The 18066-nt window shown below is 39.6% G+C and overlaps 1 protein-coding gene and 1 long non-coding RNA gene across 2 annotated transcripts in view; both read left to right on the top strand.

Annotated features, from left to right (window-relative positions):
* Positions 1–1098: 1098 nt before the first annotated feature.
* LOC146506992 (uncharacterized) lies at positions 1099–8551 on the top strand. The gene is made up of 2 exons (XR_014877381.1): positions 1099–4981; positions 8423–8551. It is a non-coding gene; the product is annotated as an uncharacterized LOC146506992 (long non-coding RNA).
* Positions 8552–14623: 6072 nt separating this feature from the next.
* trpm3 (transient receptor potential cation channel, subfamily M, member 3) overlaps positions 14624–18066 on the top strand; it is a 148448-nt gene continuing 145005 nt past the window's right edge. The window contains 1 exon segment of the mRNA XM_085181427.1: positions 14624–16607. Coding sequence (XP_085037553.1) covers positions 16404–16607 — 204 coding nt within the window. The 5' untranslated portion in view covers positions 14624–16403.

The raw sequence follows: 18066 nt of genomic DNA, 5'->3' as shown, positions 1-18066 counted from the left end.
TCACAGTAACACCAGCAAAGTGCCACAGAAAGACACACAGGTTGGGATCAATGGGAGCTTTTGATGACATGTTTGGCCTTGGTTTGCTCTCCGCTTACACAGGCAAGTCGTGGTGGACAACTTGTGATGACATGAGGCCTGCCATAGAAGTAATGCTGGTTTTCAGGTGCCAGGTGACACCAGATGAAGCGTAATGATAGACCACATGGGGCACAGAACACCGAACTGTAGTAATCCAGGCAGTATAGAAACTTCGGTATGTACTGATTAATCCAAGCGGAGGTGGGAAGCATCGCTTTAAGGTCACAGAGTGAATATTTTAATGATGCCTGTAATCTTCTCTGACAGTATGTTGACACATCCACGCTTCTGAGGGCGATGCTCTCTCTATCTCGACACACAAAGTCCCCTGGTTTTCCCCGCCACACACACAACACCACTCAGACATAGGCAATTACCCTTTAACATCAAATGGTTCATCAGTTCCCAGGACCATTAGACAGTGAATTAACCTTATCTACCTGCAGATGAAGAGGCATGGGTATGACAGTTATACCCTTGTCCCAGTCTGAGCTATTGCTAGAAAAATCTGCCGTGTACTTTCCACGCAGCAGGACACAGGCTAATCATGCACTGAGAAATGCAATAAAAAAAGGATTATGATGCAGTTATTCATTGTCAAGAGTGCTTATTCTGTATTTTAATCATTCACTCAGCTAATATGTGACTCTTTGTTGGGGATACAAACCAGGCCGTGAGATGACTAAATGCTAAAACTCAGCATGGGGTTTTTAAAGCCAAACTTCCTAATGCTGACTCTTTGCTGTGTGTTACCTCAGAAAAAGAAAACCCTCTATGTTTGTAACAAAGATTAGAAGATGCTTTAATTTGATTAAATGTAACTTTTAAATGTAACTTTTATTTAACTATTAAAGAAAATTGTGGAAACTGTCAAGTCTCAAACACTGTGCTTTGTACTGAATTAGTTTTGTGCCTTTGCTGAGAGCAACTGTGATGCCAAAACTATTTGGCACATCATCACAAAAGGATGATCATGGCTTTAGAAGTCACTCACTAATTCGTCCTGTGCAACTGGTCTGTTGAAGACACAAAGTGTACCAAGCCAAGATAATCACTTGTCTTGGTAGCTTACCAACTCTTGGTATGCTTTGACTGGCCAAACATTAAGTCTGTTGTTCCATGCTCACACAAATGGATCTAGAAATTGTGGGAGATGACAGGGTAAAGCTTAATTTATAGCACTGAGTTGAATATCTGTAGAGGCTATATGTAGGTTCTCAGTCATCCCGGTTATAGTGGTCTAAGGTGTTTGAATTAAATGCAACCTGACATATTTTAATGGTTCTAACATCGCTTCCCAGGTGATTAAACCATTCGACATGTTTGATCTTAACAACTCTCATAATCGTCAGGAAGGGTCACCCCAAACCCCAAATTTCCTTTTGGAATCTTCAGCTGAAACACCAGTTGGAAAACTAGTTGGAAAAGCTACACCTATCCCGATTTCCTAATCCTAGATTGGAGCAGTGAACATAAACAGCTGTGCAACTGTAGAGCTTGTAATCTGTACTAACAATGTTGTCTGTTTGTGAATCTCTAAATAAGTCACAGAGCACTTCATACACTCTATCCATGGAGGAATACACCCACCTTTCTAGGGAGCAAAACAAAGCCTATTTTCCTATACTTTTCAGTGACGACACTCCCAGCTCTGACACCCAACATAAAAGTATTTCAGGAATAATACCTGGGAATCAGCTGTAATAAAAACATTAAAACATTTTGGTTAAGAGGTGAAAGACCTTCAAGAACCTAAAAGAAGTTGACTTGCCTTCAACTCAAGCATTTTAGTCTGTAAAGTGCAGCAGCCTCACTTTAGTCGAGTGAAGCTAAGCTATTCATTTCTTTGAGCTAATAAATTCATCACTACTTACATTTACTGGAACTCAGGAAGGAGGGAATACTTTAGAAGCTATTGAGTGCAAAAATGCATCTCCAGAGCTATGAAAAAGAGAACAGCTCGTGTCTGCAGAACACTCGCTATTGAATAGTGAGCAGACTGGATGCATGCGGGTAAAACTGCATTGAGGTATCATTCTTATGCTAATCAGTGTACTGTGTTTACATCAGCCATAACTCACAAAATCCAATTTTGTGTCTCTATACTACTGCAGTGGAAATAACATTTAAATAAGTAAAAGCTAAATCAAACAGTCAAGATGGGGCTGAAGTGCAGACGTTCAGCTTTAATTCTTGGAGCACTGAAACTGGTTGTAACTCCTAAACAATTAATGCGGTACCTTTGTTACTTTAATCACACTTCAATCACATCTTGATTGTTTGGTTTAAAATCCACTGCGGGGGTGTGCAGAGGCAAAATGAGAAAAAAATTGTGTTGCAGTCCAAATACCGATGAACCTGATTATATCTAAGTCCCAGAACCCAGCTTAAAAAAAAGATACAGTGAGTTACTAAAAAAACGCCTACTTGATAACCTTTTCATCTGAGCAGCTCAATACGTGACATAATTGAATGCACGGATTGGATTTTGGATTGTGCGACTTTTTCTTTTGTGCCAGCGGAGCCATGCCCTCAGCCAGGCTCAACAGTATCAACACCCCTGATGATTAGAAATAGATTTTGTGTGTTTTCGGTTGAGACTATTTTCTGCTCTTGCACATTGCTGGTTAATCGTCTGCAGTATCCTTGCTCCTCAGCCACATGTGAGATGCCATACAATATTGCCTTTGATTAAAGTCACACTGACATAGGTCATGTTTTAGCTAATTATGTGTCTGTTTTATCCACTTTCTTGCTTTGAATCAGTTTTTTTTAATCATTTTCTCTTTTCTTTCTTAAAAGGACAGCAATAAAAGTAATAGTTATAAGGCTGACATTGTTTCCAATAAAGTTAGATCATCATTAAACCGTCAGTTAATGCGAAACACTCTTTAGTATCACAGCTTAAGGTCACAGTGGTAAACAGCTTTAAATGTCTGCTTTCTTCCCTCGCTTTCTTCTCTGACAGTCTTCAATGTTCATCGCCCTCCTCCACAAACTCCTCCTCATCGCCCAGCTCCTTTTTCTACAATTACTGTCTCTTCTTATTTGTGCATTACATGGAGAATTTGTGATAACAAGCTTGTAGGGTAGAACCACCCACTCACTGTTACTCACCGTCAGGTAATTGATTACAAATTGTACGCTGTTATCAGGAACCATTGTCTAAGATGCTACGCCTCTCTTAATTGTTTTGTCTTGTTCGTGCACTGTTTGCTCGGATCTGTCTCTCCGTGTCGTTTGTTAAAAGTCCAAAGCCTAAAGAGGTGATCAGGGACGTTTGTATGCAGCAGGTGTGCGTGGTTGCACGATAACGCAGTGTGGAGATGAACGACGCTCAGATCAGCACCGGTTTGTACCTGATGTGACAGACAAAAATTGGATAAGCCATTTTACAGTCTCACCGCTGCATTGTTGCAGACAGGCCATGATAGGAGATGGAATAAAGTGAAGGGAGGAAGTGAGAGAGGATAGCATGAGGATGAACTCAGAGGTGAAAATCACAAATAATAAAAGTAAAATAACTAAGATTAAAGGAAATAATACAAACAGGAAAAACGGAGAAAGATAGAAGAGTCAAATAAGCAGAAGACAGTAGGTTAATTAAGCATGGATACCAAGCTATGGGTTATCTCATGCTCATGTTTCCAGACAACAGAGAGCCATCTTAGGGCCCTAAAATTAATATTGGATCGACAGCGGCCCCTCGGTGTTGTCTCTCAAGACAACTCCTCCCCTCTGTTGCTGTGGCATCCAAGTGATCTCTTCATTAATTCATAGTAGAGAGCAGAACTAAATTAGCACTTGTTAGCCTCCTGCTGTTTACTTTTCTTTATTTGCTATCATTAAACCTCCTCCCTTCAAACTGTGCACTTTGTATGTGTGTGTGTGTGTGTGTGTGTGTGTGTGTGTGTGTGTGTGTGTGTGTGTGTGTGCATGTGAAGGATGTGAGGTGGGCATCATACCACCCTCTCCTAGCAACCTGCCCCTGTGAAATGCTCAAAGGGTCTGAATCACTGGGGGTGACACACACACACACACACACACACACACTGGGTGTCCCACCCTGCAGCCACTCAGAGTAACTGTGACTCAGGTGCTTTTGTTGACGACGTTCCATGTGCCAGATGCTCATCAGGCCCAGACAGCAGCCAGATCTGCAGGAACAGGTATTCACTGACACTCCGATTTTCCTTCTCTTTCAACTTTATCACAAGAAGCAAGGCCCTGACTGATAAGAAAATGAGAACGAGCAAAGGAGACGTGACACATTAGTGGAAAAGAGGAATGGCATTGCCTCATCTTCATCACCTTGAGTATTAATTGATTCTTGCTGCCAGAAAGATCTTTTGCAGAGAGATGTGGTATGATTTTTTTTTGTTTTTCTTCCTCGTCTTCATCCTCTTTTTGACTCTTCAGGCTCAAACATGGCTCGCACTAAAAAGACATTTAAAAAGGCTGGTATAAAAACGGGACGACAGGTTTCGCACTGAGGGCTCAACAAGATGACTCCTTGGACAAGCACTCTTAGTGGACCAGCTAATGTGTTTTAATAGAGACTGACACTATCACATACGCACACACATCCCCATGTGGATACGCTGCGTCATGCCCCATCCTCCAGCACGCCTCCACTACCAGAGGGATGTCTTCCCCACCTGTGGCTTCTGACTCCTAGAGCCAACCATCCTATCACAGCCACCATTATCTCTCTACTGGCATTCATCTGGTTTTCCCCTTCATCATCTGGTTGTGTTTTGCACCTTTTCTGTTGAAAGTTTGTTTTTCTTTAAAACAGAAGAAAGAAGGACTTTTGCCTCAGAAGAAGATTCAGAAGTTCACGTCAACTAAGGCCAGGAGGAAAGCGATTCCCAAAGGAGCACCCGGAACTTTCCCAGTGGTAAGACATCAGCCATTTTGAATATGAAAGCTCCCTTGGAGATGATGCTCGAGCTAAGGGTATAAAGATGTAATAAAGAGGCCAGCGATAACATGGAATGTTCCATTAAATCATGCCTAAGAAAAGGCAGTGGAATGAGGACACAGTGATTTGGCAGTGAATTAGAATCACTGTTGTCTGGGGTGTATTACTGTTAATGTTTATTTATTTAATGTTTTTAGGGTGATGATAAAAATTGCATTGTGTAAGCTGTAGTAACAGATCAAGTGCTCGGCTGCTGGTGTCCTAAATAAATGATAGTCCTGTCCCCATATTCTCTCTTTTTCTTGCTTTGCCCCTCCATCTGTTGGCCATTGGACACTGAAGCAACCATATGCTCTTTATGTATAAATCATCTCCATGTTAGTGAAACATGGATTTGGCACACTTCTTCAAAATCAGCCTCTGAGGTATCCTCTGTCCCCTAAAAAGAGTTCATTGTCTATCTCTGTTCTTCTATTCTATCTTTATATTTTCCTTATGTATTTATTTGCATTAGTCTAAGAATTCACAACCCTGTGATGTCCTATATGATATTTCTTTTTTCAGTCTCTCCTCATTACTGAAATTTATCTCTATAGTTTCAAATGGCTTAAAATTTGCTAACGACCTGGATGAACACAAACTTTTCTTTACAGTGTGAATTTGTGTGTTTTTATGAACACAGCTTGTGTGGACATACTATGGTGTCTTGTCAGAAATTCAGCGATTGGCTCGTTTGTCCTTAGACAAAGGCGAGCCTCATTAGTGTATATATGGTTTAGACTGAAGGCCAGCTTTAGTAAGAGAGGCGAAACCACATTTATATAGAAACGCAAAAAACCAAATGCATCATTTTGTGAGCATATTGAGGGTATCATGGGTTTGCTGGCTGTCACATAGACTGTCATCAAACAGCCTGGGAGATGTGTAGGAGTTTCGGCAGCAGTTTGGACAGTTTGGATGACACTTCTCTACAGGAGGCTGAGTTTGCTTTTGGCTCATCTATTACAGCCTGACAGTTTGTTGAGTCTTTCCCAACAGTAACAGCCAGCAACAGAAGGGCCTAAACAACAGAAAAACAAAGCTGGTTCATGTGTTTTCATTGGGTGGATTTAGCTCTTTTTTTCCCTTTTTCTTGGAGTAACACCTGTGTTTCAGTATGGTCACAAATGATAGCTCACCCACTACATAACGTAGCTGCGCTGCTGATGACAGCTCTCTCTGTCTCTTTGGATGATTAATACCCGACCAGAGTTTTAGCTCTAAATATGCACCTGATGAGTACAGTTGACATATTTGAGGGAAATTCAAAAATTCTGGCTAAGAGAAACACATATATTGTGTGTGAATATTGTGCGTGAATTATTGATGGCTTCGGCCTGCTTAAAAATGCATCCCCAACCTTTCTGTCGCACAGAGAGAGGAAACAGTAATTAGTGTGAGGTTATGAGAGGAGACACTGGCTAATTATCAGTGGGGTAAACACAGCCGCCTCTCTTTTTGGAATAAGTGTTTTATTTACAACAGATTGTACAGTTATATGGATTTACAACAAAACAAACAAACAAATAACAACCATGCCGTATTTTTATTTGATGTCCCTAATTTTGAGCGCATGATAATTTTGATAATGAGGGTCCTTTGTTCATTACACTAGTTTTCTACGTTGATTTGCTCAAGATCCTCAGGTGGCATCGTGCCAGACTGAGTATGGCACTCACGGCTGATTAAAGAAAATAAACTATGAAGGAATAAATAGACGGGGAATGGGAACTAGTTAGGCTGCGTGTTGAAGCATAAGTGAATCTTATAAAGAAAAAAAAATCAGAAACATAAAGTTCCCACACTAATCTGTGCAGTCCTGTGTAAAACTAAGTACACCCTACTGTATCTGCAGGAATTAATTGATAAGTAGCAGCCAGGAGCGCTAATCAAATGCACTTATTAACTGATCATAAGAAATTATGATCACTTTGGTCTGGTCTGGAGCATTCAGGTGTGTGTTAATGTCTAAGCCAATTCACCCCAAGGTCAAAGTGTGCAATGAGAGAAAGAGAAACTGCAACAAACCCAAGAGCTGCATCTCCAAATCAAGTATGATGTATTTGGAAAAGTTACCAGGAGACAGTGTCTTGTCTCTAAAAAGAACAGGACAGGATGGCTTTGGTTTGCAAAGCTGCATCCAGACAAACCACAAGACTTCTTCGTGGCAGAAGGCTGCCCCTCCCTGAGCCTGCTTCTGCTGATTGTTTCTTCCTGTTGTAAGGGAGTTTTTCCTTCACACTGTTGCCAAGTACTTGCTCATATGCGGGTCGTTTGATTTTTGAGGTTCTCTCTGTGTTATTCTAGCGTCTTTACCTTATAATGCAAAGCACTTTAAGGGGACTATTGTTGTGATTTGGCACTAAATAAATAAAATTGAATTGAATTGACACAATGTCCTTTGGGCAGATGAGACCAAAGTGGAGCTCTTTGGCCACAGTGCACAGCACTGTGTTTGGGAAAAAAACAAACAAACACAGCAAATGTCCACAAACACCTCAGATGAACTGTCAAGCACGGTGGTGCAGAGGAGACGACTTGGACAATTTGCAGTCACTGACTCAACCATGGAGTCCTCTGTATACAAGTATGCTAGTCAAATATGAAGCCATATTTTTTTTTTCACAGGACTAGATGTTCAGTACAGCGGAGAAAGTGCCTTCAAGCGTGATTGTGATTATTGTTATTACAGCATTTATAATTTATTTATTCTACAGCATTTTGATCTTTGTGGCCCATTGTACTAGTAAATCCACACTCTGCAGTTTGCCTTGTGTTGCATTTCCTGGTAATTAAAGCTTTGCTATCGTGACTTGATTAAAAAACTTTAAATTAACTAAATTTGGAGCACCTTCATAACACCTGAAACACACATCTCTTATAATGTTCTTATCAACTTTTTTTAAAAATGTAACGCAATTCTGAAAATATACTGTGAGGATTTAAAAAAGGAACAAAAAACACTTTCCTGTCAGTCTCAAACAAATAGTGAAAAACCTTTGATTTATGACCTTACCTCACTGGACAGAAAACAGACTGAAATCATAATATGTCAGTTAACATACAGCCACAGTGAATGTGCAGATCTTGATAATGCTTTGAGTGTAAAGAGTGTAGCTCCAAGAGATCTGGTTTCAAAAAAGAGTAAGGGATTTTTGCAAATAAAACTATTTGTGTGGCATAAAAAAGAATAAACATGATTTTACTTTTTGTTTTTTAGAATCTATTACATTTGTTGTCTCAAAAATACTTTCAAATTATGAGTTCAGTGTCAAATTGTTATTGGACAGAGATGAAGCAGTTTTGTTTCTGACTCTAAGAACAACAAAGATCTCATTTTGTTCTCTGTTTGTCTTGCTCTGCTTTTTTTTTACCCAGGGGAAAATGACGAGGAAGTCTCACACCAGAAGAGTTCTGACCCCACTGTGCACGGAAATTAAGGTAGGAACGATACTCCCAGTTTCCCCAAATATTTTAAACACTACAAAGACAAAAAACAACCAAACATTTCATTTCTAATAGTCATTTCTAATAACAAAAAAAAAAATCATGACGAAAACAAAGAAATATACAATTAAACTGACTGGTTGAACTGATTGATAGAATAATGAATCAGAGGTTCGAGCTCAACAACCCTCACTCCAGTCCCGCAGTGATACATTGTGTTTCCTAATGCAGCTTAATCACGATAAAAGCCTAATTAATAATGTTAACGCAGTGTTGATTAAAGAAGGAAAATAGTTTTCTAGTAAAGGGACTGAAGTATTTCTGTTTCTCAGGCTACAAATGCTTATTATCCACTTGCTCATCAACAAAAATTAAGACAAGAGTGTAATGCCTCATTAAGAAAGTCTAACCACCACCAGTAGCTGTTTATGATATTAGGAAATAGCAAGTTTTTCTCAGCTAATGGCAACTCCTTTAACCCTCATCTCCCGCTTCTCCTTCTATTCTGCTCCGAGCCTGTTTGCAGTGTTAAAAGAATAAAATACAGACAGTCAAAGTCACGATCGCACAGCATTTTCTGCTGTGCTAATAGGTCAGTTAGACTTTTAACACTGCAAACATACCCTAGATAACACAACGTGCCACTAAAATACAGCGTTTGCTGGATAATTTATTGTAATTTAAAACATTTCTAATCAATAAATATTATCTTAAATAAATCAAATGATGTTTTTTCAAAAACAGGTTTGCCCCCCCAAAAAAATATTTATAGCATTACATTTAATAAAAATGTCTATTGATTAAAAAACAAAACAGATCAGCGTGAGGTCTTAGAATTATTTATTCACAGTTTGAAGGAGAAAAAAAGTTTGTCCACTTATTAATATTACTAATTTGTACTACTGAAGTTACGGTGAACATGACAATTGAATTCTGTAGAAACACATGAATAAATTAATTACAGAATATTAAAGATTTTCTTCAGGCTTTTGGTCTGAAACTGTTTCCTGCAACTTTAAATTAAAGTCAGTGTGGGTCAGAGATTTGTCTATACGTTACGCATACGTATATTTTATGATTGTCGGCGAATTGCCCTTTTCTTTGGGACAAACACCGTGGAGAACATTTTGTGCAAATCCTTTCAAATTTTCTTATTTACGAAAACCGCCCAGCACTGATTGAATGACAGATAATTTGGTTGTCAGGAGAAGAGAAATAATTTGTTCTTCAAACGTAAGTGTTTCAAAGCCAGATCATTTCCTTTAAAATGCTCATTACTTCAGCAGCTCTGCTACTACTGCTTGGACAATTTTAATAATTGTATTGATGTCTGTAGGAACAGTAATTCTGCCATTAACAGACTGAACGCAAGAAAGTAATGTCTTTTTAAAACTCTGACAATTAGTAGTTGTTTAGGAGATCAGACACTAACTGAGCAAAGTGTTCTTTCACACCCTCAGCTAATGGTAGCCCCTCGCGAGGGCATGCTTTGCTCTTTTGTTTATGTAACTGGTTAGAGTCTGAGCCTGACACTTCACGTTCAACCCCGTAAAAAAGTATTCTGCCACTTGGAGACTTTAAAAGCCTTTCCAACATGTCGCTTGTTTAATGAGATGACCTCGAACTGATGGGTACATTTTGATAAGGCAAACAACTCTGTTAATTACTTGGTTTTGGGAAATTTTCCCATCCGTCTGACACGAGTTGAACTGAACAAGAAGCACAGGTTGTCCTCTGCATATCTTACTTTCTTTTTTTTGCGGCACTTAGTACATCACTTATAATTTTTGCTGTTAAATCATTTTCATGCTGTGTAAGAAGATGTGATCACCTGCCATATATGAAGATTTATTTCTTAGTAACTCTTATCAGTAAAGTTTCCTGTACAAGAAAAAACACAGAAGGATTGTGTGTATGTGGATGCAACTGTGTAACCTTTCATGGGAAGAGTGAACATGATCATAGTTGTCAGGTTAGTAACCTTAGCAACGAGAAGATGTGAAAAGGAATCCCGAGAATGGAGACGTGCCACATATAGCCAGTGTTGGGGAGTAACGGAATACATGTACCGCCGTTACGTATTTAAAATACAAAATATGAGTAACTGTATTCCGTTACAGTTACCGTTTAAAAAGGTGGTATTTAGAATACAGTTACGTTGTTGAAATAAATGGATTACACGGCGGTACTTCCCTGTTTCATATTGTGGCGGGTCAGGCCTGTTTGGGTTCTGTTTGATAGCTATGTTCTGTTGTTCCAGGTGGCAGCGTTACGGTTGCCATGGTTACAGGGTGACACTCTCTCTCTGCGTGTTTCCTGGGTGAGAGAGGCCTTTTTGTTGTGTTGTGCTAAGCTAATAGGCAGAATGCTACCGGTATAGCTCTAAAGAATGTAGCATCATAGGCAGTGTAGTTCGTGCTGCTGGGAGAATGGACTGCCATACACGTTATGTGTCTGTGAGTGAGGGAGGGAGAAAAAGGAAAAGTATGAGCTGTCATCGAGCAAAAACGGGAGCTGGAAGCATGTAAATATAATAATAACCACTGCAGCCAAGAAGAGTGCCTGACGAGCCCACCTGTAAGTAAGCTATTAAGACTCGACTGTACACCGTGTTCGTGTTTTCCTCCAAAAACAATAAGTTCTGTTGGAGCAGCCTTTCAACGCCTCTCTGTGTCTCTCGCTAGCAAAGTTGACCCAGACAACAAAGTAAAGCTAGTTTTCGGCTACGAGCCCGACACAGAACCCACCGTATTAGCCAGAGGTCCCTTTACTACGGTTCGGAGCCGCGGACCTTCAGTAACAGTAATAAATCACAGCAATAGAACATTCATGTAGTTGTAAACAGCATGATAATATATTAAGTAATCCAAAGTATTCAGAATACGTTACTCTCATTGAGTGACGTAACGGAATACGTTACAGAATACATTTTGGGACATGTATTCTGTAATGGAATACATTTTAAAAGTAACCTTCCCAACACTGCATATAGCATGTTAACACTTAAGGTACATTAAAAAAACCTTTCTCATTCTCTCAGGCCATCGTGGTTTAGAAAGCTGCCAGGTTAATGAAAGTCAAATGGTTTGTATGATCTTGGATGTTAAACCAAATAAAACAAAGAGATGCTGAGCTGACTGAGCTGGTAGGCTGTCAGGTTCCTCTGAGATCAGTTTTGTGGCTGTTTGTGCTGTAGATGGTTACATTTCATTCACATTTCTTCGAGTGATTTTCACCTTCTAGTTTTGCTTTCTTGTGAGGTAAAACTGTAATTGTTGTTTGGTTTTAGTTGTAGCTTCTAACCAACAGCATGCCTTTTAATCAACTATATACATCAAAGAAGTGCCGAGAACACAGGTGTGAGTCTTTGTGAGTATTTTCTTACTCTTTTTAGGAACACAGTAAACACGAATATCACTTGTTTCTTTTGACTAGAAATTGCAACCAAAAACAGTGCAGTGTGCATTTTCCTTTTTTTTTCTTATGCTTCGCATACTCCGAATCTTAGCAATAGCAATTTATAACACTTGAGTGCAAACAAATTATGTCTGGATACACAATGCAAATGTTACTCAAAAGACTGAGTGTTGTACAAATTACTTCTTATTTTTTAAGAAAGTAATGATACTTATTATTCTCTGAAGAGAACAGTTTGTTCCCTGACAAGGTTTGAAATGCGCTGCCATGCTATTACTGGTTAACAATACAAAGAAGATTAGACCACAGTCCACCTCTTAATGAGGCTGCACAGAGCTTTCTTTTAATGTTTAAGTAAGAACAGAAAGCTGACGAAAAGTTAAAAATAAGCCCGAAGAGCGGGCTTCAAACAATCTTCAAACAATCACAGTTGGATTCAGACTAGCTAAATTAGCCCAGATTTAGCCAAGAAGACACACATCCAATCTCAGACACATTTGGGAAAGCTTGTCAATAATTGTCTAATTGATAAATCGATTCAGCTGGTTCCCTTCTGGTTGGATACCTGTTTAAAAACTAGGTTGCTGAGTCCCTATGGCATTTTACAGTTAAATTGCTTTCCTGCAGCAACTACGTCATTGTTTATCGAGGAATTTGTGTTCCTCTATCCTTCTCTAACCTCTAATCTGCAAGGTTACAGCTGGACTGTGAATGCAAGTAATTAATATGAATTTCTGTTTGAATTTCTGCTCATGTAGATGACAATAAATTTACAACTGATAGCAGGCTGTCTCTATCTTATTGTTGTTTAATGGCTGTCTTGAAGAACCAAAGTCGCTTTGAAGATGGAAGCTGACTACAGGTGCTCACAAACCCGATCCTTACCCTCAGAGCAGGTGTAATGAACTTTTTCAAGTTCATTACACGTGGTTGCAGTATTTTTTTTTTTTTTTTGAGCCAGGATCTTCAACCACTACTTTCCCGAGTGTGACTGGAGCATGAAGAACAGTTTCTGTCCAGGTCATAACTTTACCGTTATGATCTTTTCCATTCATGCAATAATAATAAATGTAATGTCCATGTCTCTGCCCCATCAAAAGTTATAGACTGCTCCAACAGTTTTCTTGCAGGCTGCACAAGAACTGAAATCAGTTGATTTTAAAAAGTATTTTAAAAAGTGTGCAGGGAAAAGGAGACATAATGTTTTTTCCCCTTCTTATCGGTCAATAACTGGTGAACCCCTGAAGCACAAGTAAAGCCAACTCTGTGATTACTCTGTATTACATTGCAACACATTACATAGTTTGAATTGAAGGCACTCTGTGCTTTTTAAATTTTGAAATGCTGACTTTTGGAGGAGGGGAAATAGGCTGATGTGAGCTAGGCTAGTAGGCTAGTAGAAATTGTTAAATCCACTCAACTTCTCTCAATTTCAGATGAATCTAGTGTGTTTATACAAAACATGCCTACGACCCTTTCTTTCTTTAAAGACAGGGCGTGTGTGTGTGTTTGTGTGTGTGTGTGTGTGTGCTTTTACCTTAGCAAAGCAAGGTTCCATTGTTTTTCATTGCACAAAATACAACATTTATTTTTTTCTTTATAAACTAAAAGTAATATGTTTTTTCACTGCTTTAGGAGAAAAAGGTCACCATTTCCAGTCATCTTTTATTCATACATCCCACTAAAACAGACATTTACATATCATATATTTTTGCATAACCTGGAATAACATTTCCATAAATCAATATTTGCATATATTATGCAGTATGTTTACATTACCCGTCATATTAATTTTTCCAAAGCTTGCATTCATTTGAAACCAGTAAAAAGCAGACAAATCTCAGTGGCAAGTAGGACTGATGTAGCTTAGATATTTGGTTTTTCTTGAGTTAGGTTAGATAAAAGCAATGCAATAAATAAATAAATAAATAAATAAATAAATACTAGGCTTTGGACTTTTCATGGCTGAAACTTTGGTCAGTTTTGACTCTGGGATAAAATTATGTATACAAACAAAGACAGCAGCTAGCAGACAACCAAGAACTTTTTAAAAATGCATTATACTACTTATATTAAGCAGGTTACTCGTTCATATTTGTTAGCTTTATCTATACCAACCGCTCCTTGTGATCCTCCTTTCAAAATGATGTGAAAATTAGCTTTAACTGACTCACTGATAGTGAATTTTATATGTCTGGTGTCATAGTTTGCTTCAGATAATACTAAACACTATTAAATTAACAAACTGAAGTTAATTTAGTTGACTTTTGAAATGTGAAAGCTTAACTAAATAAAGTTAGTTAAGTGTGCGTAACTTTAGTGCATTTACACAGAATCATCAAATTGTTAAGAGACGTTTGTGTAGCTGAATTCAGTCTAACACTGAAACAAGCGGCCTGCTGTGTTTTACTGTGAGCTAAATATTATTAAATATTTTCCTTATGATCTGAAAGAAAGCACATTAGTGTTTTATGCACAGCTTTCAATATAATATACAAATTCTTGGTGAGAGCCTACAGGTCATTTTCTCTAATAGTTTGAATGATCAAAAACGGATTCATAACATAAAACTCTTTATAAAACATAAAAACCAGTTAGATTTATGTATGTATGTAGATAGATAAAAGAGGAGAAGCTGGGACCTGTGAAGGCTTTGACATTTCTGCTTGAATGCCTTTTTGTTTTCTTGCAACTTTCAAATTGATTGACAAATTGTTTAAGCTATAGAAGTGCAACAACTTTTTGTTGTTTGATAAGACTGAATCAATGGTATACTCTAACAATCTAGCACGTACACTCTGACATTTCCTTTTAGCTTTTCTGATCAAACATGTCATAACTGTCAAAATGTACACCGCGTGGCTTTGAGTTGTTCACCAATAACATTGAGGGCTGGCTTTAATATCCTTTTGTTGTCATCATTTGTTTGACCTGAACTGGTGATGGTGTGTTTTTTGCTCCAAAAGTCTCTCGGTCTCACTCCTTCTTCTGCTCTCCCACTCACTTGCTCCCTGTACCTCCTTTCATCCTTCAGGGGCTCTCTGCCTTGCTGTCTCTTACTTCTCAGTAAGACTCTCTATCTCTTGCTCGCACGCGTAAACGCCGGAGCGTCCTCCCAGGTGGTGAGCGGTTGCTGGGAGCGACTGCAACAATGTCCCTGGTGTTCAGACACTGTCACCTCTTTTTACTGTGCATCCCCCCGTTTCCATCCCGTTATCTTACTTAATCCCTCTCTTCCCGTCTCTCTCTATATCTCTCATATTATTTTTTGTCCCAGAATAATTTTGTGCTCTTCTCCTTTTGCCACAATCTAGTTTGTGGCATTTTAGACTTGCTGTCATGCTGTTTATTCACTACTGCACTGGAAAAATGGACTCAAATCCTTACCGTCTGTCAACTCCACAGCGTGGCATGTCTTTTAACACTTCTGAAGCCTTTGAGTGAGAATTGTGAGAGTGGAGGAGGATGATGATGATGATGGAGAAGAAGAAGAAGGAGACCATGACTCTTGGCTTTATTTGGCGACACTTTTTGTTCTACAACAAAGAAGCCAAGGCTGCGCCATGAACTGTAAACCATGTGCATAAAGTACCAAAAGAGAAGAAGAAGCGGGGGACACACACATGCGCCACACACAGAGGAGAGAGTGACAAGCTGAATGAAAGATCGGGGAAGCAAGACAAGCAGGAGAGGGAGGGAATGGAGGTTTTAGTAGCTGTGGGTATTCAAAGCACAGTGTTCACAGTAAGAGAGTGACTTACTGAACAGGGTGTCTGTTTCTGTGCCTCTCAGTCAGCTTTAAGCAGCTCTGCGCAATGCTCAACAGGAACCCTGCACTCCTGAGACTCTTACTTGTCTCTTCGTTTTTCCTTGTGTGGTAGCCTTTTCTTTTAACCTCTCCACCTGCCTAGCTGTCATCTCCTCTCCCCACCTCTCCTCCTTGTTGTTATTTCATCTCTTTCACCCGGATCTGAATATTGTACTCCCTGACCCCCTCCTCCTCCCTCTCCCTTTCTCTCTCCCTCTCTCCTTCTATTGCCTTGTTTCCCTATTTTTCACTCTCTCTCTCTCTCCCTGCGAGGAGGGAAAACGGCATCAACGGCTGAGCCACAGTAACAGCACATGCAACAGGGTGCAGGCAGCACCTTCTGCTTCACCACCTTCCTCTCTGACTCTCGCTCCCTGCCAGAGGAAAGACACAGAGAAGAGAAAGAAGAGCACAGGAGTGAAGCCGTGCAGGTGAAGATCTGTTGCGCAACAGATCAGAAGAAGAGAGAGAAAAAAGTGACATTAACCGGGAGACGGAGTCAGAAATTTACCCAGTCTTAAGACTTAAGGAAAAAGAGGGCAACAGAGAGAGACAGGGGCTGTTCAGTGGGTAGTTGAGAATGAAGTGAAGATGCCACCTGTGGCACTAGTTTGAATCAAGAACAGCCTCCTCTAGTATGCGTGGCTGCCCTACTTGCCACATCTGTTGACTACATTTTTAACACTAATGGCTTCCAAGAAGAAGTGGGCAGAGCGGAGGGAGTTAAGACGGGAGCGGCCGTTCTCCACCCGGGATGATTCATCTGTTGCATCCGGGACATCTGGGCCAGGACGTCCCACCACCAGGGGGCGTTTCTCAGAGTCGTGGAAGAGGCTCAGCTCCAGAGGGGGGTCCACCAAGAGGGGGGTGCTCAACTCTCAGCAGCCACCGGTAAGATGTTTCGAGGCCCCCGCTACTGGTTCCCCCAAAGATTAATCGATGATCTGGGTGCTGGGAGGGGAAATGGGACAGGAAAGGCTGCTGTTAAGCACCTGTGAGAGATCAGGAGGTAATTGGGGTAAAGGAATTTGTATGACTAATTTAACCAATCAATAGTACCAGTTTAGTAGTAGGGACTCAAGTAACAGCAGACTTTTTACACTTCTTGAATGGTAAAAAACATTTAGCGTGTAGGTAGGTTGCTGTTTTTGCCACAGAGTAGTTGTTTTTTTTAGCTTTATAGTCTGCCATCACCTGTTACCTTGGAAACCACATGCAGCATTCATAGTGACTTTATTGTATACACATACTCTAAATCACACAAACATATAAGATCACTTACTGGTTATGGCTTAAAGCTGCCACTTTTTTCTTTAACTTTACTGGCAGTCTTCTGTAGGAGCACCACAGTGTCGTGTCTACCAAAGACTAATGGTGATTAAGGTGCCTGTGTTTCCTGCACATAATTAGCAAAATGTCCAAAGGACCAGTCCGTAAAAACCCAGAATACCCAGTAGATGTGTAATGGGACAAAGGAAAAGAACTGCACATGTATACACTATATTAGAGAATCTGTTAACATTATGTAGATGAATATTAATGTTTATGTGGCTCACTTGTCAAGGCTGTGAACCTGCAGAAGAGCTTGTGTGATTCTGTGCGAAACCAATGGGTTTGAATGACCGCAGCATTTGGGAATGATAATGGACTCAGTAATTAGATTTTTTCTTTTATAGAGTTACAATCACATTTGGAAATCATTATTCTGTATTGTATTATATTACACAAGCTTAGGATCAAGTAACAATACTGATGGTTATTAAATAGCTTTATTATTTTACTGTTTCCTCACAGCAAACTGTTTGCTAAATCTTAATTATCCATTAACAACATATTAACGATGGCAACTACAAAGTGTAATCTCCATCTTAATAGCCTCTTCGGAAATGGCCTACGCATAATACAATATTCCTGCGGATTAGCATTACTTTACAATTTATGAATAATCCAGGAGACAGAATTAAATTATTAGCACTTGCTTGTAAATATCTCGGAAGTTTAGAAAATAGTCAGAGATGAATCACTGAAATTCAGACTCTTACTGTTCTCTACTCTTCATTTCTTATTTCCATTTTTCTGCTTGTCTTCTTGTTCCGCTTCAAAGTGCCAGGATGCTTGTGTACTCCGTCTTATGGCAGCACCTGTCAAGCTAGTGGGAAAAATCTTCTCCGTAGTCACTGCAGCAGTGATGAAACTTCTGGGTAATATGATTCTTAGGGATGCAGGGTCCGGTTCACACTATTTTCCGAAATACAGATCTTCTTTGATGTCTATGGATTTGGATGAGAGCAGCTAAAGCCATCGGTTAGCCGAACTATCGCACTTAGCCAATCTGTGGCGTGATTTGGCA

Source organism: Neolamprologus multifasciatus, chromosome 12, assembly GCF_963576455.1.
Source record: "Neolamprologus multifasciatus chromosome 12, fNeoMul1.2, whole genome shotgun sequence".
Taxonomy (NCBI): domain Eukaryota; kingdom Metazoa; phylum Chordata; class Actinopteri; order Cichliformes; family Cichlidae; genus Neolamprologus; species Neolamprologus multifasciatus.
The sequence above is the reverse complement of the archived record's forward strand: the minus strand, read 5'-3'. Positions and strand labels throughout refer to the sequence as shown.